The 23,253-nt window shown below is 38.1% G+C and overlaps 1 protein-coding gene across 3 annotated transcripts in view; it reads left to right on the forward strand.

Annotated features, from left to right (window-relative positions):
- Positions 1-23,253, forward strand: part of BRIP1 (BRCA1 interacting helicase 1) — a 177,186-nt gene that overhangs the window by 147,773 nt on the left and 6,160 nt on the right. For all 3 annotated transcript variants that reach the window (XM_064271319.1, XM_064271317.1, XM_064271318.1), the window contains 2 exons: positions 19,357-19,439; positions 21,755-22,084. In XM_064271319.1, the coding sequence (XP_064127389.1) occupies positions 19,357-19,439; positions 21,755-22,084 (413 nt within the window). The remainder of the gene's footprint in view (positions 1-19,356; positions 19,440-21,754; positions 22,085-23,253) is intronic.

Here is a 23,253-nt window from a genome sequence, read left to right on the forward strand (position 1 = left end):
GCTTCTATGTGAAGAAGCTAGAAAAAGAAGAACAAAATAAAGCAAATAGAAAAAAGGAAATAAAGATAAGAGCATAAGTCAGTAAAACTGAAAACAAAAAACAACAGAGGAAATCAATGAAACTAAAAGCAGGTTCTTTGAAAAGATCAGTAAAATTGATAAACCTTTAGTAAAATTGACCAAGAAAAGGGGCGGGCGGGGGGGAGAGGGGCACAACAGTATCAAGAATAACAGGTGATATTACTACATACCCTGTAGACGTTCAAAGGATGATATGGGAATACTGTGAAAAACTACACACTTAAATTCAACAACTTGGATGAAATGGACCAATTCCTCAAAACTCACAAACTACCAAAACTCAGCCCAGATGAAATAGATAAAGTGAATAGCCCTATATCTATTAAAGAAATTGAATCCATAGTTAAAAACCTTCAGGGGAAAAACAAAACAAAACAAAACCTCAGGCCCAGATGATTTCACTGGCAAATATTACTGAGTGTTTAAAGAAATAATACCAATCGTACATGATCGCTTCCAGAAAATGGAAGATGGAACCCTTTCAACTCATTTTATGGGCCCAGCATTATACTGTTACCAAAACTTGAAAAAGACAGCACTAAAAAAAAGGGGGCAACTACAGACTAATATCCCTCATGAACCTAGGTGAAAATAATCCTCAACATGTTAGCAAACTGGGTGAAATCAAAGAAAATAGCAGAGTAAAGGACCTCCAAAAATTCTCTTCTCAAAATCAGTAACAGGCAAAATTATCAGAATCAAATTTTTCAAAACTCTGAAAATTAATCAGAGACTTACAACATTCCAGGAAGCATTTATTTGAGAAAAGTGGCTGAATCTCAGTAAGAACAGTGAATTTTGTGACATGTCAGCTTGCCCTATTTCCATCCTTCTCTCTTCATGTTCAAGGTAGCCTTAAAAACCAATAGCCCGCTATCATGGTGAAAGCCAGCAACCTGGCAGTCACTGAAAGAGGTGTTATTGGGTTGGAGCTCATTCTTAGAAAATATGTCGTTATTAACCTCACTGGAAGACCCCACTTACAAGGCTATCTTTATTTGACCTGACATGGAGCTCACTCATGCAGTTGTTTACCTTCGTGGCTGCCTGAGATGGTAGATGACAGTTGGGGCAAAATAAGAAAACCAGAAAGCAGAAAAGGAAAAGCTGGGAAATGAGATGTCCATGGAGGGTTTAGAAAGGGTCAGACATATTCCTGGGAATCTCCTGGGGCATATATAGGACTGTATGACCAGGAATGGGATCATATGCCATCATACTAAGGAAAGACCTCAGAAGCCCCTAAGCTCTCATCACTGGTTGACCTTCAGGCTCTGCGCAAGGAGGAAGTGAAGAATAAAGCTGAGTTGTTACCTGCAAGGTAAAGGGTTGAATGTGTCTCCCAACACACACACACCTACGCAGAACCCCTTGGCAAAGAAAGGGAGACTTACTATTTCAACATATTTAAGGAAATCTCTGTCCAGTTATTAGCTGATTACTAAGCTAACCTAGATGAGAGTTCAGTGACCACACACACATATAAAAAAAAAAAAAACCCAGACTTTCCAGAATTATTTCAGAAAAGCCATTAAACAAATAACAACAAAACAACAACAATAGCAAAACTTTGAGGACAGGAAGAATCTGATTTCCATAGTTGCCACATCATATTCTTTAAAATGTCCAGTTTTCCATTTTACAACATGGATGAATCTGGAGGGCACTATGCTGAGTGAAATAAGTCAATGACTAAAGGACAAATACTGTATGAGACCACTATTATTAAAAAAAAAAACAAGAAAAGGTTTACATACACACAGGCACACACACACATACACACAATCTTTCATGGTGACCAGGGAGGGGAGAGATGAGGAGGAGAAATCACTAACTAGATAAAACCCATTGCTGTCGAGTCAATTCTGACTCATGTTGAACCGACAGGACAGAGTAGAACTGCCCCATAGGGTTTCCAAGGAGCACCTGGTGGATTTGAACTGTTGACCTTTTGATTAGCAGCTGTAGCTCTTAACCACTACACCACCAGGGTTTCCAACTAGATATTAGACAGTGTTAACTTTGGTTAAGGGAAATATAGCCACAATATAGGGGAAGTCAGCACAACTTGACCAAGGTAAAGCCATAGAAGCTTCCTAGGCACATCCAAACACCTTGAGAGACCAAGTTACAGGGGCTAGGGACCATTTTCTCAGGGGACATCTAGGTCAATTGATACAACATAGTTCATAAAGAAAGTATTCTCCATTCTACTTTGGCGAGTAGTGTCTGGGGTCTTAAAAGCTTGTGGGCAGCCATCTAAAATACAGCTATTGGTCCCATCACATTCTGAGCAAAGGAGAATGAAGAAAACCAAAGACATACGGAAAATATTATTCCAAAGAACTAATGGACCATATGAACCACGGCCTCCACCGGCCTGAGCCCAGAAAAACTAGATGGTGCCTGGCTACCACCACTGACCACTCTGACAGGGTTCACAATAGAGGGTCTCAGACAGAGCAGGAGAAAAATGTAGAACAAAATTCAGATTCACAATAAAAGGCCACACTTACTGGTCTAACAGAGACTGAAGGAACCCTCGAAAATATAGCCCCCAGGCACCCTGCTAGGCCCCCTGCTAACTCAGAAGTGAAGCCACTCCCAAAGCGCACCTTTCAGCCAAAGATTAGATAGGCCTATAAAACAGACAATAACACACCTGAGGAACGTGTTTCTTAGTTCAATCAAGTATATGAGACCAAATGGGCAACACCTGCCCCAAAGCAAAGATAAGAAGGCAGGAGGGGGCAGGAAAACTGACGGAATGGACACAGAGAACCTGCGGTGACAAGAGAAAGAGGGAAGAGTGCTGACACATTGCAGGGATTGCAACCAATGTCACAAAACAATTTGTGTATAAATTTTTGAATGAGAAACTAATTTGTGCTGTAAACTTTCACCTAAAACAGTAAAAATTTTTTAATAAAAATGCCCCATTTTAAAGAACAACAACAAAAGACAAATGCAAAGAAAGAAGAAAGTATAACCCATACATAGGGAAAAAGAGCAATCAACAGAAACTGTTCCTGAGGAAACCCAGACATTGGTTTAATGTATTCATTTAATAGACAAAGACTTTAAATCATCTATTGGAAATGTATTTTTTAAATATCTACCAGTCGTCAGTTTGGGAAACCCTGGTGGTGTAGTGGTTCAGTGCTAGGGCTGCTAACCAAAAGGTCAGCAGTTCGAATCTACCAGGCGCTCCTTGGAAACTCCACGGGGCAGTTCTACTCTGTTCTATTAAAAAAAAAAAAAAAAAACGAAACCAAACCCAGTGCTGTTGAGCCAATTCCGACTCATAGCGACCCTATAGGACAGGGTAGAACTGCCCCATAGAGTTTCCAAGGAGCCCCTGGTGGATTCGAACTGCAGACACTTTGGTTAGCAGCCATAGCACTTAACCACTACACCACCAGGGTTTCCACTCTGTTCTATAGGATCGCTGTAAGTCGGAATCAACTCGACAGCAAGGGTTTTTTTTTTTTTTAACTCTTCAGTTTGTTGTACATAATGTGGTGGCTTGCGTGTTGCTGTGATGCTGGAAATTATGCCACAGGTATTTCAAATATCAGCAGGGTCACCCATGGTGGACAAGTTCCAGGGAAGCTTCCAGACTAAGATGAGAAAGAAGGATCTACTTCTAAAAAATATTAGCCAGTGAAAACCTTATAAATAGCAGCAGAACATTGTAGGATATAATGGTGGAAGATAAGCCTCTCAGGTTAACCAAAAAACCAAACCAAACCTGTTGTTGTCGAGTTGATTCCTACTTACAGTGACCCTATAGGACAGAAGAGAACTCCCCCATAGGGTTTCCAAGGAATGACTGATGGATTCATCTTTTTGATGATGAATGTAACACCATTTCTCTTCAATTTGTCATTCCCAGCATAGTAGACCATATGAATGTCCAATTCAAAATGGTAAATACCAGTCCATTTCAGCTCACTAGTGCCTAGGATGGAGCCCTGGTAGTATAGTGGTTAAGAGTTACAGCTGCTAACCCAAAGGTCAGCAGTTTGAATCCACCAGCCACTCCTTGGAAACTCTATGGGGCAGTTCTACTCTGTCCTATAGGGTGGCTGTCATGGATTGAATTATGTCTCCCCAAAATATCTGTCAGCTTGACTAGTCGTGATTCCCTTGTATGATTGTCTACCATTTTATCTTCTCATGTGATTTCCCTATATATTGTGAATCCTATCACTATGATGTAATAAGATGGATTAGTGGCGGTTACATCGATGAGGTCTACAAGATTAGGTAGTGTCTTAAGCCAGTAACAGCAGGGTCACCATGGTGGAATACACAGAAATCAAATTGACTACATCTGTGGAAAGAGAAGATGGAGAAGCTCAACAACATCAGTCAGAACAAGGCTAGGGCCAACTGCAGAACGCACCATCAATTGCTCATACACAACTTCAAGTTGAAACTGAAAAAATGAAAACAAGTCCATGAGAGCTAAAGTACAACCTTGAATATATCCCACATGAATTTAGAGAGCAAGTTTCAGAGTCTCAACTGACATCCATTTTGGTCTTGTCTTTCTTTCTTGTCTTTTTAATGACTTGCTCTTGAACATAGAGCAACTAAAGTGAATGGAAGAGCTGAACAGAAGATTTGAAAGGGCAGCTCAGGAAGACAAAATAAAGTATTATAATAAAATGTGCAGAGAAGTAGAGTTAGAAAACCAAAAAGGAAGAACACACTTGGCATTTCTCAAACTGAAAGAACCGAAGGAAAAATTCAAACCTTGATTTACAATATTGAATGAAGCAGGAAGCATCAAAAGAAGATGGAAGGAATACACAGTCACTGTAACAAAAAGAATTAGTTGATATTCTACCGTTTCAGGAGATAGCATATGATCAAGAACTAATGGTATTGAAGGAAGAAGTCCAAGCTGTACTGAAGGAATTGGCAAAAAAAAAAAACAAGGTTCCAGGAATTTACAGAATACTAGTTGAAATGTTTCAACAAATGGATGCAGTGCTGGAAGCCTGCACTTGTCTATGCCAAGAAATTTGGAAGATAGCTACCTGGCCTACCGATTGGAGGAAATCCATATTTGTGCACATTCCAAAGAAAGGTAATCCACCAGAATGCAGAAATTATTGAACAATATCATTAATATTATGAGCAAGTAAAATTTTGCTGAAGATAATTCACAAATGGTTACAGCAGACATCAACAGGGAACTGCCAGAAATTCAAACTGGTTTCAGCAGAGGATGTGGAACAAGGGATATCACTGCTGATTTGCGATGGATCTTGGCTGAAAGCAGAAAATACCAGAAAGATGTTTACCTGTGTTTTATTGACTAAGCAGAGGAATTCAACTGTAAGGATTATAACAAATTATGGATAACATTGCAAAGAATGGGAACTCCAGAACAATTAATTTTACTCACGCGGAACCTGTACATACACGAAGAGGCAGTCATTCAAAGAAAGCAAGGGGATACTGCATGGTTTAAAACGAGGAAACGTGTCGGGATTGTGTCCTGTCCACCACATTTATTCAGTGTGTATGCTGAGCAAATAATCCGAGAAGCTGAACTTTATGAAGAACCTGGCATCAGAATTGGAGGAAGACTCATTAACCTGCGATATGTAGATGACACAACTTTGCCTACTGAAAGTGAAGAGCACTTGAAGCACTTACTGATGAAGATCAAAGACTACAGCCTTCAGTATAGATTACACTTCAATAGAAAGAAAACAAAAATCCACACAACTGGACCAAGAAAATACACCATGATAAATGGAGAAAAGATTGAAGTTGTCAAAGATTTCATTTTACTTGGATCCACAATCAACATCCATGGAATCAGCAATCAAGAAATCACACACTGTATTATATTGGGCATATCTGCTGCAAAAGACCTCTTTAAAGTGTTGAAAAGCAAGATATCACTTAGAGGACTAAGGTGCACCTGACCCAAGCCATGGTGTTTTCAATCACCTCATATGCATGTGAAAGCTGGGCAATGAATAAGGAAGGCTGAAAAAGAATTGATGCCTTTGAATTATGGTCTTGGTGAAGAATATGGAATATATGATAGACTGCCAGAAGAATGAACGAATCTGTCTTGGAAGAAGTATAAATGGAATGCTCCTTAGAAGCAAGGATGGTGAGACCTCATCTCACATACTTTGGACATGTTATCAGGAGGAACCAGTCCCTGGAAAAGGTCATCATGCTTGGTAGAGTGGAGGGTCAGTGAAAAACAGGAAGACCTTCAACAAGATGGATTGATGTAGTAGCTGCAACAGTGGGCCCAAAAATAGCAACAATTGTGAGGATGGCACAGGACTGGGCAGTATTTTGTTCTCTTGTACATAGGGTTACTGTGAGTTGGAACCAATTCGATGGCACCTAACAACAACAACAAGAATGTTTTAAATATGTCCAAAGAACTAAAGAAACAATATCTAAGGAACTAAAAGGAAGTATGAGAATGATGTCTTACAAAATAGAAAAATAAAAGGTAGAATTTATTAAAGAAAGAAGGACAAGTAGCAGCAGCAAATAGAAAGTCTAGAGTTGAAAAGTACAGTAACTAAAATGAAAAGTTCACTAAAGGGCAAAATTTTGCTGAAAGAAATCAAAGACCAAAATAAATGGAAAACATTTTGTATCCATGGATTGGACAATTTAATATTGTTAGGAGATCAGTACTACTCAAAGTAATCTATAGATTCAATCAATCTCTATCAAAATTCCAACAGAATTTTTTTTTTTCTATAAATGGAAAAGCCAATTCCAATTACTATAAAGCTACAGTAACTAAAACAGTCTGGTACTGTTGAAATAATATACATATGGATCACTGGAATAGAATTGAGAGCCCAGAAATAAACCCATACATCTATGGTTATAATTAATTTTCAAGAAGGGTGTCATGTCCATTCAATGGGATAAGAATAGTTTCTTCAGTGAATGATGCTGGGACAGCTAGGTCTCCACATGCAGAAGAATGAAGTTTAGCCTATACCTCACACCACATAAGAAAACTAAAATGAATCAATGATCTAAATGTAAAAACTAATATAGATACTTGTTCAAAGGAGATATACCAATAGGTAATAAGTACATGAAAAGATGCTTGATGTCATTAGTTATCAGGAAAATGCAAATGAAAACCACAATGAGATACCACTTCATACCCACTAAGATGGCTATTATCAGAAAAAAGAAAATAACAAGTATGTATATACCAAAAACCAGTTGCCACCAAATTGACTCTGATTCATGGCTACCTCACATGTGCCAGAGTAGAACTGTGCTTTATAGGGTTTTCAGTGTATGGTTTTTCAGAAGTGCATCACCAGGCCTTTCTTCCGAGATCCCTCTGGGTGGACTCGAACCTCCAATGTTTTGATTAGTAGTGAACGGTGTTAGCTGTTTCCACTACCCAGAGACTTCTCAAACTGCCTAGGCTAGATATACTAAAAAAGACAACCATAACAAGTGTTGGCGAGGATATGAAGAAATTGGAACCCTCATACATAGCTGATGGGAGTGTAAAATAGTACAGCTGCTTTGGAAAACATTTTGGCAGTTCCTCAAAAAGGTAAACATCTAGTTACCATACCAAAACCAATTGCTGTTGAGTAAATTTCTACTTGTAGTGACCCTATAAAAAAATAGTTACCATTAAAAAAAACCACAGCCATCCAGTCAGTGCCAACTTATAGTGACCCTTATAGGACAAAGTGGAACTGCCCCATAGAGTTTCCAAGCAGCGGCTGATGGATCCAAACTGCAGACCTTTTGGTTAGTACCCAAGCTCTTAATCACTGTGCACCATAAACAAAAAATTCCAGCCCTAGGCATATGCCCAAGGATTAAAAACATGTGTTCATATACAAGCGTACACACAAATGCGTAGCAGCATTATTCAAAATTGGCAAAAAGTAGAAACAACTCAAATGCCCATCAACTCATTAATAAATACATAACATTTTATCCCTGTAATATTATCCAGCCATATAAAGGAATGAAGTACTGGTACACGATACAATATGGGTGAACCTTTAAAACGGCGTGCTGAGTGAAGGTAGGCAGGCACAATAGGCCACATGTATGATTCTCTTTGTATGACATGTCCAGAATAATTAATTCTATAGAGACAAAAAGTAGATTAGCGGTTGCTAAGGGTTGTGAGGAGAGATTAATGGGAAGTGTCTTCTAATAGGCATGGTTTTTTTGGGGGGGGGGTGATGAAAGTGTTCTGCAAGTAGTGATGCAGTTTTCAAAACCTTGTAAATATACTAAAAACCACTGAATTGTACACTTAAATTTTTTATTGATGATTTTAAAATAAAAGTATTTATTAAAAGAATAATGTACCGTGACCTGTCGTGGTTTATCCTAGGAATGCAAAAAGAAGAAAAACTACAGGCACACCTCGGAGATATTGCGGGTTTGGTAAAGCGAGTCACACGAATTTTTTTGTTTCCCAGTGCATATAAAGGTTATGTTTACACAGTACTGTAGCCTATTAAGTGCTGTAACATTGTTTTTTTAAAAAAAAAAAAAAAAAAAAGAATATACCTCCATTAAAAAATACTTTATTGCTAAAAAATGCCAGCTATCTTCTGAGCCTTGAGTGAGGCGTAATCTTTTTGCTGGTGGAGGATCTTGCCTCGATGTTGATGCCTGCTAACCGATCAGGGTAGTGGTTGCTGAAGGGTAGCGTGGCTGTGGCAATTTCTTAAAATAAAACAACAATGAAGTTTGCCACATCAGTTGACTCTTCCTTTCTTGAAAGATCTCTCTGTATCATGCCACGCTGTTAGGTAGCATCTTACCCACCGTACAACTTCTTTCAAAATTGGAGTAAATCCTCTGAAACACTGCCACTGCTTTATCAACTAAGTTTATGGAATGCTCCAAGTGCTTTGTTATTATTTCAGCAGTTTTCACAGCATCTTCACCAGGGGTAGATCCCATCTGAAGAAACCACTTTCTTTGCTCATCCATAAGAAGCAACTCTTCATCCATTAAAAATTGCAGCAATTCAGTTGCATCTTCAGGCTCCACTTGTAATTCTAGTTCTCTTGCTGTTTCCACCACATCTGCAGTTACTTCCTCCACTGAAGTCTTGAACCCCTCAAAGTCATCCATGAGGGTTGGAATCAACTTCTTCCAAATTCCTGTTTATGTTGATATTTTGTTCTCCACCAGTGAATCACAAAAATTCTTAATGGCATCTAGAACGGTGAATTCTTTCCAGAAGGTTTTCAATTTACTTTGCCCAGATCCATCAGAGGAATCACTATCTATTGCAGCGATAGCCTTATGAAATTTTTTTTTTAATTTTTATTGTGCTTTAAGTGAAAGTTTACAAATCAAGTCAGTCTCTCATACAAAAATTTATATACACCTTGCTGTATACTCCTAGTTGCTCTCCCCTAATGAGACAGCACACTCCTTACCGCCACTCTCTCTTTTTGTGTCCATTCCACCAGCTTCTGACCCCCTCTGTCCTCTCATCTCCCCTCCAGATAGGAGATGCCAACATAGTCTCATGTGTCTACTTGATCCAAGAAGCTCATTTTTCACCGGCATCATTTTCTATCCCATTGCCCAATCCAATCCCTGTCTGAAGAGTTGGCTTTGAGAATGGTTCCTGTCTTGGGCTAACAGAAGGTCTGGGGACCATGACCACTGGGGTCCCTCTAGTCTCAATCAGACCGTCAAGCCTGGTCTTTTTACAAGAATTTGGTGTCTGCATCCCACTGCTCTCCTGCTCCCTCAGGGGTTCTCTGTTGTGTCCCCTGTCAGGGCAGTCATCAGTTGTAGTGGGCACCATCTAGTTCTCCTGGTCTCAGGCTGATGTAGTCTGTGGTTTATGTGGCCCTTTCTGTCTCTTGGGCTCATAATTACCTTGTGTCTTGTTCTTCATTCTCCTTTGCTCCAGGTGGGTTGAGACCAATTGATTCATCTTAGATGGCTGCTGAAATGTAATTCTTAAATAGTAAGACTTTAAAGCCGAAATTACTCCTTGATCCATGGGCTGCAGAGTGGATGTTCTATTAGCAGGCGTGAAAACAGTATTAATTTCCTTGTGCATCTCCTTCAGAGCTCTTGGGTGACCAGGTGAACTGTCCATGCGCACTAATATTTTGAAAGGAATCTTTTTATCTGAGCAGTAGGTCTCTCGACAGTGAACTTAAAATATTCAGTAAACCATGTTGTAAACAGGTGTATTGTCATTCAAGCTTTGTTGTTCCATTTACAGAGCACAGGCAAAGTAGATTTAGCGTAATTCTTAAGATCCCTAGAATTTTTGGAATGGTAAATGAGCATTGACTTCAACTTAAAGTCACCAGCTGCATTAGCCCCTAACGAGAGAGTCAGCCCGTCCTCTGAAGCATTGAAGCCAGGGAGTGACTTCTCTCCAGCTGTGAAAGTCCTGATGGCACCTTCTTCCACTACAAGGCTGTCTCGTCTACACTGAAATTCTGTCGTTCAGTGCAGCCCCTTCATCAGTTATCCTCGCTGGATCTTCTGGGTACCTGGCTGCAGTCTCTGCATCAGCACTTGCCGCTTCACCTCGCACTTTGATGTTATGGAGATGGCTTCTTTCCGTAAACCTCATGAACCAACCTTTGCTGGCTTCAAACTTCACTTCTGCAGCTTCCTCTCCTCTCTCAGCCTTCATAGAATTGAAGAGAGTTAGGGCCTTGCTCTGGATTAGGTTTTGGCTTAAGAGAATGTTGTGGCTGGTTTGATCTACTATCCACACCACTAAAACTTTCTCCATATCAGCAATAAGGCTGTTTCACTTTCCTATCATTTGTGTGTTCACTGGAGTAGCACTTTTTATTTCCTTCTAGAACTTATGGGTTAGAACTTTTCCTTTGAACTCACAACTTGGCTGTTTGGCATAAGAGGCCTAGTTTTTGGCCTGTCTCAGCTTTGGACATATCTTCCTCCCTAAGCTTAATCATTTCTAGCTTTTGGTTAAAAGTGAGAGACGTGCAAGTCTTCCTTTCACTTGAACACTTAGAGGCCATTGTTGGATTATTAATTGGCCTAATTTCAATACCATCATGTCTCAGGGAATAGGGAGGCCCAAGGAGAGGGAGACAGCTGGGGGAAGAGCTAGTTGGTGGAGCAGTTAGAACACACACAACATTTATCGATTAAGTTCACTATCTTATATGGGCACAGTTTGTGGTGACCAAAAACAATTGTAATAGTAACGTCAAAGATTACTAATCACAGATCACCATAACAGATATGGTAATACAGAATAAAATTGTGTCCAATGTTGCAAGAATTACTAAAATGTGACACAGAGATGTGAAGTGAGCACATACTGTTGGAGAAATGGCACCAATAGACTTACCACAGACCTTCATTTTGTAAAAAATGCAATACCTGCAAAGCACAATAAAGTGAAACACAATATAACAAGATATGCCTGTACAAAATCTTATCAATCAGTGCAAAAAAAGATTTTTACAAAATTCAACATTTGTTCATGATAAAAACTCTCAGCAAACTAGCAATAAAAGATACTTACATAAAACTACAGCTAACATGTTGGTTAAAGTAAAAAGTAATCTGTGGCTAAGAAAGAAGGTCTGAAAGTATTTTTCATAGTTTTCTTGACTTTCAAAGTGGTATGCATATAACATATATGTATACACACATATGTATATATATGCACACAAACATATATTCAATAGTTGGCAAAAGTGGAGGATTTATTGTAAATCAACTTTAATACATTGTATTGAATAGCTGCTGTATTCCTCATGATAAAGACTTTGATTAAAGGATGTATAAGTGACAAATTAATTGATTTTCTAAATCTTCTGTCTGGGCAACTATAAATCTGACTTTTTTTGTGTGCACTTTAGGTGAAACTTTATAAAAGAAATAATTTCTCATTCAACAATTTATACGCAAATTGTTTTGTGACATTAATTGCAATCCCTGCACACCCTAATTCCCTGTTTCCATCTGTCCATTTTTCCTGTCCCTTCCTGCCATCTTGTCATTGCTTTTGGTAGGTGTTGCCTTTTGGTCTCGTATATATGATTGAACTAAGAAGCACGTTCCTCACGTTTGTTACTGTTTGTTTTATAGAGCTTCCTAATCTTTGGCTGAAGGGTAAACTTCTGGTATGGCTTCAGTTCTTTGTTAAAAGGATTTCTGGGGTCCACATTCTCAGGGGTTCTTCCAGTCTCTGTCAGATCAGTAAGTCTGGTCTTTTTGTGTGTGTGTGAATTTAAATTTCGTTCTACATTTCTCTTCCTCTCTGTCCAGGACCCTCTATTATGATTCCTGTCAGAGCAAGCTGGACACCGTCTTGTTCTTCTGGGCTTAGGATGGTCGAGGCTGTGGGACTTCTGATGCATTAGTCCTTTGGACTAATATTTCCCTTGTGTCTTTGGTTTTCTTCCTTCTACCTTGCTCTGGACAGGATGGAACCAGTAAATGTATCTTTTATACATTTTACTTTGGTATGCCAGTTGACCTACATGATACCCACAACCTTGGTCCCCAGCCCTCAGCCCTAGTAACTCAGTCCCTCAGAGTGTTTGGATGTGTCTGTGAAGCTTCTGTGACTTTGCCTTGGTCAAGATGTGTTGACTTCGCCTATAATGTATACTGTCTTTCTCTTCACCAAAGTTAACACTTATATACTATTTCGTTAATGATTTCCCCTCCCCAACCCTTCCATCTCTCATAACCATCAAAGATTGTTTCTGTGTGTAAACTTTTTCTTGAGTTTTTATAATAGTGGCCTCATACTGTATTTGTCCTTTTGTGATTGACTTATTTCACTCAGCATAATGCCAAATTTTTTTTCGAAGTCAAGTAGGTTCTCTTTTTACTCTTTTGGTGAAGTCTTTTGATGAGCATAAGTGCTTAATTTTTAGAAGAGCAACCAGTTACCTAGTTGATCTTCTGGTGCTTGTACATTGTTAGTTATGATTTGTCTCCTATTTATGCCATATATTAGGGCCACTAGCATTGTCTCTATTTTTTTATTGTTATAGGTTTTATATTTAGGTCTTTGATCCATTTTGAATTAGTTTTTATGTATGGTGTGAGTTATGGGTCCTGTTTCTTTTTTTTTATACAGATGGACATCCAGTTTTGCCATCACCATTGGTTAAAGAGACTGTCTTTTCCCCGCTTAATGAACTTTGGTCCTTTGTCAAACATCAGCTTACTGTAGGTGGATAGATTTACGTCTAGGTTCTCGATTCTGTTCCATTGGTCTATGCATCTGTTGTTGTAACAGTGCAAGGCTATTTTGACTACTGTGGCTATATAGTAGTTTCAGAGATCAGGTAGCGTGAGGCCTCCTACTTTGTTCTTTTTCAGTAATGCTTTACTTATCCAGGGCCTCTTTCCTTTCCATCTAAAGTTGGTGATTAGTTTTTCCATCTTGTTAAAGAACGCTGTTGTTATTTGGATCAGAATTGCTTATATTTGTAGATTTCTTTGGGTGGAATCAACATTTTCACAATATTGAGTATTCCTATCCATGAACATGGTATGTTTTCCCATTTATGCAGGTTTCTTTTTGTTTCTTACAGTAGTGTTTTGTTTTCTTTGTATAGGCCTTTTACATCCCTGGTCAGATTTATTCCTAAGTTTTTCTTTTTTTTTGGATGCGATTGTAAATGGTATTGTTTCCTTGATTTCCTTTTTGAAGTTCTCTTTATTGGTGTATAGGAATCCAACTGATTCTTGTATGTTTATCTTGTATACTGCTACACTTTTGAGGCTTTCTATTAGTTCCAGTAGTTTTCTTGTGGAGTCTTTGGGGTTCTCTACATGTAGTATCATATCATCTGCAAATAGGGATAGTTTTACTTCTTCTTTCCCATTTAGATGCCCTTTATTTCTTTTTCTTGTTTGCTCCACCAAGGACTTCCAGCACAATGTTAAATAGGAGTGGTGATAAAGGGCATCCTTGTCTTGTCCCCATTCTCAGAAGGAATGCTTTCAACCTCTACCTGTTGAGAACAATGTTAGCTGTTGGTTTTGTATAATGTTGCTTATTATGTTGAGGAATTTCTCCTCTATTGCTATTTTGCTCAGAGATGTTATCAGGAATGGGTGTTGGACTTTATCAAATGCCTTCTGTGTGTCAGTTGAGATGACCATGTGATTCTTTCCTTTTATTTATATGGTGGGTTACATTGATTGATTTTCTAATGTTGAACCATCCATATGTACCTGATATGAATCCCATTTGGCTGTGGTGTATTTTTTTTTAATATGATGCTGAATCCTATTGGTTAGAATTTTGTTAAGAATTTTTGCATCTCTATTCTTGAGAGATATTGGTCTGTAATTTTCTTTTTTTGTCGTCTTTCCCTGGCTTTCGTATCAGGGTTATGCTGGCTTTATAGAATGAATTTGAGAGTATTCCCTTCTTTTCTATGCTCTGAAATAGTTTGAGTAGTACTGGTGTGAGTTCTTCTCTGAATGTTTGATAGAATTCTCCAGTGAAGCTGTCCAGGCAAGGGCTTTTTTGGGAGTTTTTTTAAATTACCTCTTCAGTCTCTTCTCTTGATATGGGTCTGTTCATATTTTCTATCTCAGTTTGTGTTAGTTTAGCTAGGTAGTGTGTTTCTAGAAATATGTCCGTTTCATCTAGGTTCTCAAAATTTGTTGAAGTACAATTTTTTATAATATTCTGTTATGACAGCTGGGTCTGTTGTAATGGCCCCCATCTCATTTCTTATTTGGGTTATTTGCTTCCTCTCCTCTTTTTGCCGGTTTGGCCAGTGGTTTGTCAATTCTGTGGATCTTTCCAAAGAACCAGCTTTTGGTCTTCTTGATTTTTTCTATTGTTTTTCTTTTCTCTATTTCATTTATTTCTACTCTAATCTTTATTTTTCCTTTCTTCTGGTGGCTGTTTGTTTCTTTTGCTGTTCTCTTTCTATTTGTTTGGATTGTAGGGCTAACGTTTTGATTCTGACTTGTTCTTCTGTTTTGATATGTGTGTTTATTGCTATAAATTGACCTCTTAGCACTTTTTTTGCTTTGTTTCAGAGGTTTTAGTGTGATGTGTTTTCATTCTCATTTGATTCCAGGAATATTTTTATTCCCTCTTTAATTTCTTCTATTACCCAGTTGTTTTAAAGCAAGGTGCTATTCAGTATACATGTATTTTATTTTTATCCTTGATTTTCCTGTTTTTGGTTTCTACTTTTATGGCATTGTGATCACAGAGAATGCTTTGTATTATTTTTGATGTTTTGGATTTTACTCAGGGTTGCTTTGTGGCCTAAAACGTGGTCTATTCTGGAGAATGTTCCATGTGTTTTGAAAAGAATGTAACTTTGCTGCTGTTGGGTGGAGTGTTCTATATAGTCTGTGAGGTCCAGTTGTTCAGTTTTGGCCCTTAGATCTTCTGTGTTTCTCCTGAGTTTCTTTCTAGCCATTCGGTACTTTATCAAGACTGGTGTGTTATAGTCTGCTACTATTATTGTGGAACTATCTATTTTTCTTTCCAGTGCTGTTAGAGTTTTTTGTTTTTTTAATGTATTTTGGAGCCCTGTCGTTGGGTGCCTAGGTATTTATTAAGGTTGTGTCTTCTGGGTGGATTATCCCTTTAATCATTATGTAATGTCTTTCCTTATCTTTTATTGTTTATTTTGCCTTAAAGTCTATGTTATCTGAGATTAGTACTGCCACTCCTGCCTTTTTATGGTTACCATTTGCTTTATATATATTTTTTCCATCCTTTGATTTTTAATAAATTTATGTCTTTGTGTCTAAGGTGTATCTCTTATAGACAGCATATCGATGGGTCATTTTTTATCCATTGTGCCAATCTCTGTCTCTTTATGAGCTCATTTAAACCATTTACATTCAGTGTGATTATTGATAGTTATTAGTTTATTGCTATCATATTGTTGTGCTTTTTTCGCGGTGCTGATGTTTTCTTTGTTCCTCTTACCCTCCTGTGCTGATTTCCTTTTGTCAGTTTTCTTTTCTTGTGTTATTGTAGCTTTTGTGTTTACCGAGTCTTTTATGTTTTTCATCTTTTTTAATTTTGATAAGTAGGTTTGTTAACTTTCTGTGTGGTTACCTTGAAATTTACCTTTATTTTCTAAGTTTGAACAGTCTTTTATTAATTGATGTTACCTTGACATCCTCTCCATTTGGAAGTTCTTTACCTTCACTGTTGATTCCCCCTTTAATTGTTTTGACATTGTCATCATTTACAGATTGATGTTTCTGGTCCCGTTTTACGTCTTTTAGTTTTGCTTTATTATTGAGAGTTCTTTATCTAGGTTGCTATCTGGCTGATGTTGTCCTGTGTCTTAGACACCAGCTGTCCTCTGATGTTGTTGGTTCTATCACTGAAGGACTCCCTTTAATATTTCTTGTAAGTTTGATGTGGTTTTTGTAAATTACCTTAATTTGTGTTTGTCTGGAAATGTCCTAATTTTGCCATGTTATTTTCAGGATATATTATTCTTGGTTAGCAGTTTTATTCTTTCAAGATTTTATATGTCATCCCACTGCCTTCTTGCTTGCATTGAAGTAATCAGAGCTTAGTCTTATTTTTTTCCACTTTTAAGTAACTTTTAGTTTTTCTTGAGCTGGTCTCAGGATTCTTTCCTTGTCTTTGGTTTTGGCAAGTGTGATTATGATGTGTCTTTGTGACTTTCTTTTTAGAGTCAGTCCTACATGGGGTTCATTGAGCTTCTTGGAGGTCAGCTTTTTGTCTTTCATGATATTTGGGAAGTTTCCTGCCAGCAAATTTTCAACAATCTTCTCTCTGTTTTCCTTTTTTTCCTCCTGTACTGGAACAGTCACACTCAGATTTTTGCTCTTGATTGTATCCCACATAATTCTTAGGTTTTCTTCGTTTTTCTTTATTCCTTTGTCTGATTTTTCTTCACACAAAGTAGCGTGCATATATTTGTCTTCAATCTCACTAATCGTGTCTTCCATAGTTTCATATTTGCTCCTAAAACCTTCTGTTGAGTTTCCCATTTCTGAAATTTTTTTTAATCTTTTAGATTTCTAATTGCTGTTTTTGTGTGATTTCTAATTATTTTCACATTTTATTCTTGTATTATTTTCTTGAATTCTTTTATTGGTTTGTCCTTGTTTTCCTTGATTTTGGCTATGTTTTCATTGGTTTTGTGTATGTTTTCCTTAATCTCTTTCCTTATCTCTTGGAGAGTCCTGAATATTAGTCTTTTGAATTATGTATCAGGTAGTTCCAGTGCATTTTCTTCTACTGAAAGGTCATCTGATTCTTTATTTTTGTCATTTCCTGAAGGCATCTTTTCCTGCTTTTTTATGTTTTGATATTGTCGTTGTCTCCTAGACATTAAGGTATTATTTTCTTTATTTATTGATTGTATGTTTGTTGTTTGTTTTGTCCTGGTTTTTTGTTTTGTTTTGATATGTTAGCGCAGGCAGGCCAGGTACGTTTTGCTGCATGCTCGCCTGTGGGCACGATAGTTCTCACCACCATGTCCAGGTAGGCAGAGAAGCAACAGGCAGAGTGAGCCTGCTTTACTGTACACTGGTTTGGCGAGGTGACTGAGGGCAGACTGAGTGGGCATTGTCTGTCTCCTGGTGTTGGTCCATCAGGTGGTGGTATCAGATGAGGAGTGGTATGGGCATGCTTCCCACTGTTCAACAACAGGTCAAGTGATGGGAGGGGGACAGTGCAGGCCCAGTGTGGTAGCTAGCCTGAGCGCTGGAGGTCCTCTAGCTGCAGTGGCATGTTGGGGCCCAGGTGAAAGGGGGGCTTGCATACAGGGCTAGGTGGGAGCGGTGAGAAAGAAAAGAGAAAGATTTTAGAAAGTAGCTGGCATGTGGGGGCTAGGCAGACCTGGGAGCTGGCAGGGTGGTGGGGAGGTGGCATATGAGGCTAGGTGGGAGGTAGAAAGTAAAAGAAGAAAAAGAAAAGTGGTGGTGTGATGAGGGTGCAGCAGACTCATGGCATTGGCATGCCAGTTGCTGTCCAGCCGCAGGGCACAGCGGGGTCTGGTGGCAGGATGTGGAGGTGGCATACTGGGCTAGGTCCGAGGGAGAAGGAAAAGGAAGAGAAACAAAAACATAATAATAAAAAAAACTGGCGGCACAGTGGGGGCCAGCAAATGGGGATGGGGTGGACCCAAGGGCCAGGTGGAAGGGAGAGGACGTGATGTGCAGAGTTAGGTGGGAGGGAAAAAAAAAAGGAAAGAAGAGAGAGAAACAAAAGCAAAATAAAAGAAAGCAGTAGTGGGTGGGGGCAGGACAGATCTGGGATGGCCATGGGCCAGTGGTTTTCTCACTGAGGCAGCAAGGCATGGCCCAGTAGGATGGGGTGAAGGGGGCATTTGTGGCTAGGTGGGAGGAAGGAAGGAAAGGAGACAGAGAAAAGGAAGAAAAAAAAATGCTGACATGGCAAGAGCCGATGGGTAAGGGTGGGGCAGACCCAGGGGAGCCATGTGCTGGTGGCTCTCTCAGTGTGCAGTGCAGCCTGTTGAGAAGAGGTGGAGGCACAGGGGGTAGGTGGGTGGCAGAAAAGGAAGGAAGGGAAAAAGAGAGAGAAAAAATATATGTGGCCCTGAGGGAGCCAGCTGGTGTGGGCAGGACGGACTCGGGGTGGTGGCGAGCTGGTGCCACTCTCACCAAGCAGCGTAGCACGGCATATCAGGAAAGGGCGGAGACAGCACAGGGGGCTAGGTGGGAGGGAGAATGAAAAGGAAGAAAGGGAAAGATTTAAAAAATGGCACTGAGGGAGTCGGCTGGTCAGGGCAGGGCAGACCCGGGGCAGCAGTGAGCCCAGTGTCTCTCCGGCTGAGCAACCGTGGTCCACTGGGAAGTGGTGAAGGCAGCATACGGGGCAGAAGGGTGAGCGATGGGGAAGCATCTTTTTTTGGTTACCAGGGTCTCTTTCTCCTGTTGGGAGCTCCTTGAAGTTGCGTTCTCGTACGCCCTCTTTGGGGTCATTGCTTGCTGTGCTCCAAGATGGCAAAGCTGTGCTGCGTTAGCTGGTAGGGAATCTCGTTTTACCTCTCCTTCTCTGTTCTCTTTCAATTTCTTCTTCCATTCAGTGCTTGATCGAGTTCTTTATCCCTTAATTTAATGCTTAGGGATCCAGGATTGACGTTTGTATCTGTTTTACTTAGTTTTTCGGTTTTTTGCGGCAGAGGGGCAGTATGGTGCTTCTGTCTATAGCACCGTGTTGACTCCACCTCCTTAAATCTGGCTTTTTTATTCCAGTGTTACATTTAATTGATATTTCCCCCTTTTTTCTTGTAGGTGTATTCGACACAAAAATGATTGGGGAGCTCTTATTCTAGTGGATGATCGCTTCAGAAGTAACCCAAGTCGCTATATATCTGGTAAGAGTCTTAGCTGGTATTATAATATGAACTAGTAATAATCTGTGGCATTTAATGGTTTTTTTTTATTTTTAAGCCAGAGAATTGGAATTACTAGATCAGACATGAAAGATTTACGTTAACTGTGGAAATCTAGCCTTTCATGCTTAGGTGTTTACAAAAAATCTTCATAGGGAAAGGATCCGGTTACCTATCAATATAGTGTTAAATCAATTAAGATTCTTCAGTTTTACGGTATATGGGATGTGGTACAGCTACATAGTAGTACTTAAATTTTTTAGCATTGCTAAGGAAAAAAGCTGTTCCACAGAAATGAATTTCCAAGAATTCTTAAGTTTATACATTTAAGCACACAAGCACGTTTCTTTTGGCTGCTTAAGGATTCTTTATTCCTTTGTTCTCTGTTATGTGAGGCACCCTGGTGGGGCAGTGGTTAACACCTGTTGTGTTTATTTTGTTTGTTTGTTTAGAGATACTTCAGTTGTTTTAGAAGTTATATTAATCAGTGCTCAGTATTTTCTGAAAGAAAAGAAATCACTACTTCATGTAGTAAGATCAAGTCAACGGTCAGGTTTTTTTCCCACTTAAATCAACAAATATTATGTAATTATGGTTTTTATCCAGCAAGTAACACAGTCCCTTCAGAGTTGATACCAGAAATTCATCTGTTGTCAAAGGGTGAAGGATATACTTGCATCTTTACTATTACCTTTAAAGATAAAAAGTTCATACTGCACTATTATGAAGAGATGGTAAATTTTAAATTTGTTTCAGATAGCTGTGTATGGTTATGGACTATTCTACCTTTTCCATTTCAGAGTGTAATTGCTAGATATGATTTGATATTAAAATATATCAATCTGGATTAAATCAGAAAATATTGTTTTATTCACCCTCCTACCCCTTTCCACATAAAACAAGGAATTGAACTTAGATCAACGTATAACTAAAGGCAAAAATGTTAAGTGTTCATATTTAATCAGTAGGTGGAGCTCAGATACTTTCAAGTTTTCAAAAGCAAACAATGACATACTTAAAAGGCTTTCTTTGATTACAAAAAGGTAGAAATGAAAAGGTAAATACAATACTAAATTTTTTTTCCATTTTAGAGAATTTCACATTTTTATTTGGTATAATTATTTTCCCCCAAGCAAACAAAAATAAAGAACTTTAAAAGATCCACTTATTTAATTTTTTTTTTCTCTTATTTAAAAGTCTAGGACTTAAATTTTTACCTCGTGGTTCAAATTTGTTGAGAGGTCTATTGATACAAATATTTTGCATTGTATCTGTGTGCTTTTTACTTGTTTTCCTGATACTCATAAATTGTGAGTTTTCTTATTTGCTGTACTAGCACAGCAACATACACATTTCTTCTGATGACTGATTTTTGTTTAAATGTAATCTGCATAAATTTAGATTGATAGAAAAAGTCCATTTAAAAAAAACACTAAAGGAATGCATTTGAAATGGAAAAATAGTGGCTAAAATTGCTTGACGCTCTGATTTGTCTTTCTCTGAACTTACCATACTACAGTAACTTTTAAAACTACCCCCAAAAGATGATGATAGTTTTAGTACCATCAGTAGGAATTATTTATTTTATAAAAAACCAGATAACTGATTCTGAGTTTCAATTTAAAGTGAGCCATACTATAAAACATCCTATAGTCTTAATGTGGTTCATTTTTATGCAGTTTTCTTGCGTCACAAGTCAGATTATGTCTGTTACAATTTATTTCTATATTAAAAAATATATAATAAAAGATCAGAATAGGATATGATTTGCCCATAAAACACTATTATTTTTTTCACTTTCCGGAACAGTTTAAGATATATTTGGAATTTGAAGGGAAAAAAACACTAGAAAACTCTGAAATTGAAGTCTTAAATTTATTTTTGTAAAAGAAGTCAAATTTCGAAAGTCGGGATAGAAGATTATATTGTTTTACAACTTCTAGTTTTCTCACAAAAAAAAGAGAGGCAGTTTTTTATGGGAAATAATGGTGCAATTAAATTTGCCATGTTCCTCAGTTATTCTCAAGTGTAGAATAATGTGTTTCCCTCTCCTCTTCTCCCACTGCTCCTTCTCTTCCTCCAATTGTCAATCAGCGCATATAAAGATAAATGTTACTGATGTATGAGCATATTGTATGTACAAACATAAAAAAGGCAGGAAAAATATTGAGAACTATATTTTATAAATGCGAAATAGATTATTAGAAAACTTATCTAGGTCTTAGTTTAATATAACTCTTAGTACCTTAATAACTAAGTAACTAAATTATCCTCCCTGATTTTACTTTTTTCTTTAGGACTTTCTAAATGGGTACGGCAGCAGATTCAGCACCATTCAACATTCGAAAGTGCACTGGAGTCCTTGACTGAATTTTCCAAAAAGCATTTAAAGGTCATTGATGTATCCATACAGGACAGAAAGTCTATACAGGACAGTGAGTGTATACTTGAAGTGGCCCGTTTGAAGGACAGCACCCCAACCTCTTTATTGGAAGCAGAAAGTCATCTGTCACCAGAAAATCCTTGGGAAGATGATATAAAAATGTGTGTCCAGGAGCGTCAGTGTCCTAAAATGATAACTAAAAATTCATCACCACCAAATGGCACCATCTCCAGAAAGGAGAAAGGTATGAAATGTTCTGCCCATGTACATTTGATAGAAAAGTCTTCTGTTATTTTTAGTGAAATGAAACTTATTGTGGTATGGTTTAATTCCCTTAACTATGTTGTTTTATGATATGTTATCAGAAAATAATGAAAGAGTATGGTGTATTGGAATGGGAACTAACTTTTGCCAGGATACCTGAGCATATTTTCTGATTTGCCACTAACCATATTTGCCACCAACTAGCTTTGTGACCATAAGCAAGTCACTTAACCTTTGAGTCTTGAAAGAAACAGTAACACCTACATAGCGATCTCCCCAGGTTGTGAAGATCAAATAAAATAACAGATATGACAGCATTGTAAAGTACTATACAGATGGTAGGTGTTTTTCTAAAAAAAAAAAAGGCTATGTAAAAAATTGGCCTCATTTACAGATACTTCTCTTGCATGAATTTCTTAATTCAAGAAGATGAGAGTGACTTAGTAATAAAATATTTCAAAATCTGTTAGAATATAATGGTCTGTATCAGTGGGTGGCAAACTATTGCCCATAGTCCAAATTCATCCTGCTCTCTGTTTTTGTAAATAAACTTTCATTGGAAGACAGCCACATCCTTCTATTTACATATTGCTCACGAGCAGAATTGAGTACTTGTACATATTGCACTCTAACAATAGAATTGAATAGCCACAACAGAGAACATGGCCTGTCACAAATCCTAAAATACCTACTCTCTGGCCCTTTGCAGAAAAGATCGCCAACCACTGATCTATATCTTTGAATATAATTTTAATTGTTTTAATTCATATATCATGGTAGCTTACTATATCAATTTTTAAATATTTATTTTACAGTATATGCTTCTATCCTAAATAAATGTCATAGTGAATTCAAAACCATTATATTGATAGGAAACCTAGATTATAGTTCTGGTCTGGGTACTAACCAGTTTTATACCTTTGAGCACATAATTTAGCTTTTCTGGTTGTCAGTTTCCTTATTTATTAAATAAGGGAATTAATCTAGGTCAGATTTTCTCACTGTTAGTAGATTTTCAAGGCAGATTTTTACAGCCTATTCTCTCCTTTTTTGGAGCCCTGGTGGTACAGTGGTTAAGAGCTTAGCTGCTAACCAAAACATCAGCAGTTGGAATCCACCAGCTGCTCTTTGGAAACACTGCGGGGTAGT

This window comes from Loxodonta africana, chromosome 18 (genome assembly GCF_030014295.1).
Source record: "Loxodonta africana isolate mLoxAfr1 chromosome 18, mLoxAfr1.hap2, whole genome shotgun sequence".
Taxonomy (NCBI): Eukaryota; Metazoa; Chordata; class Mammalia; order Proboscidea; family Elephantidae; genus Loxodonta; species Loxodonta africana.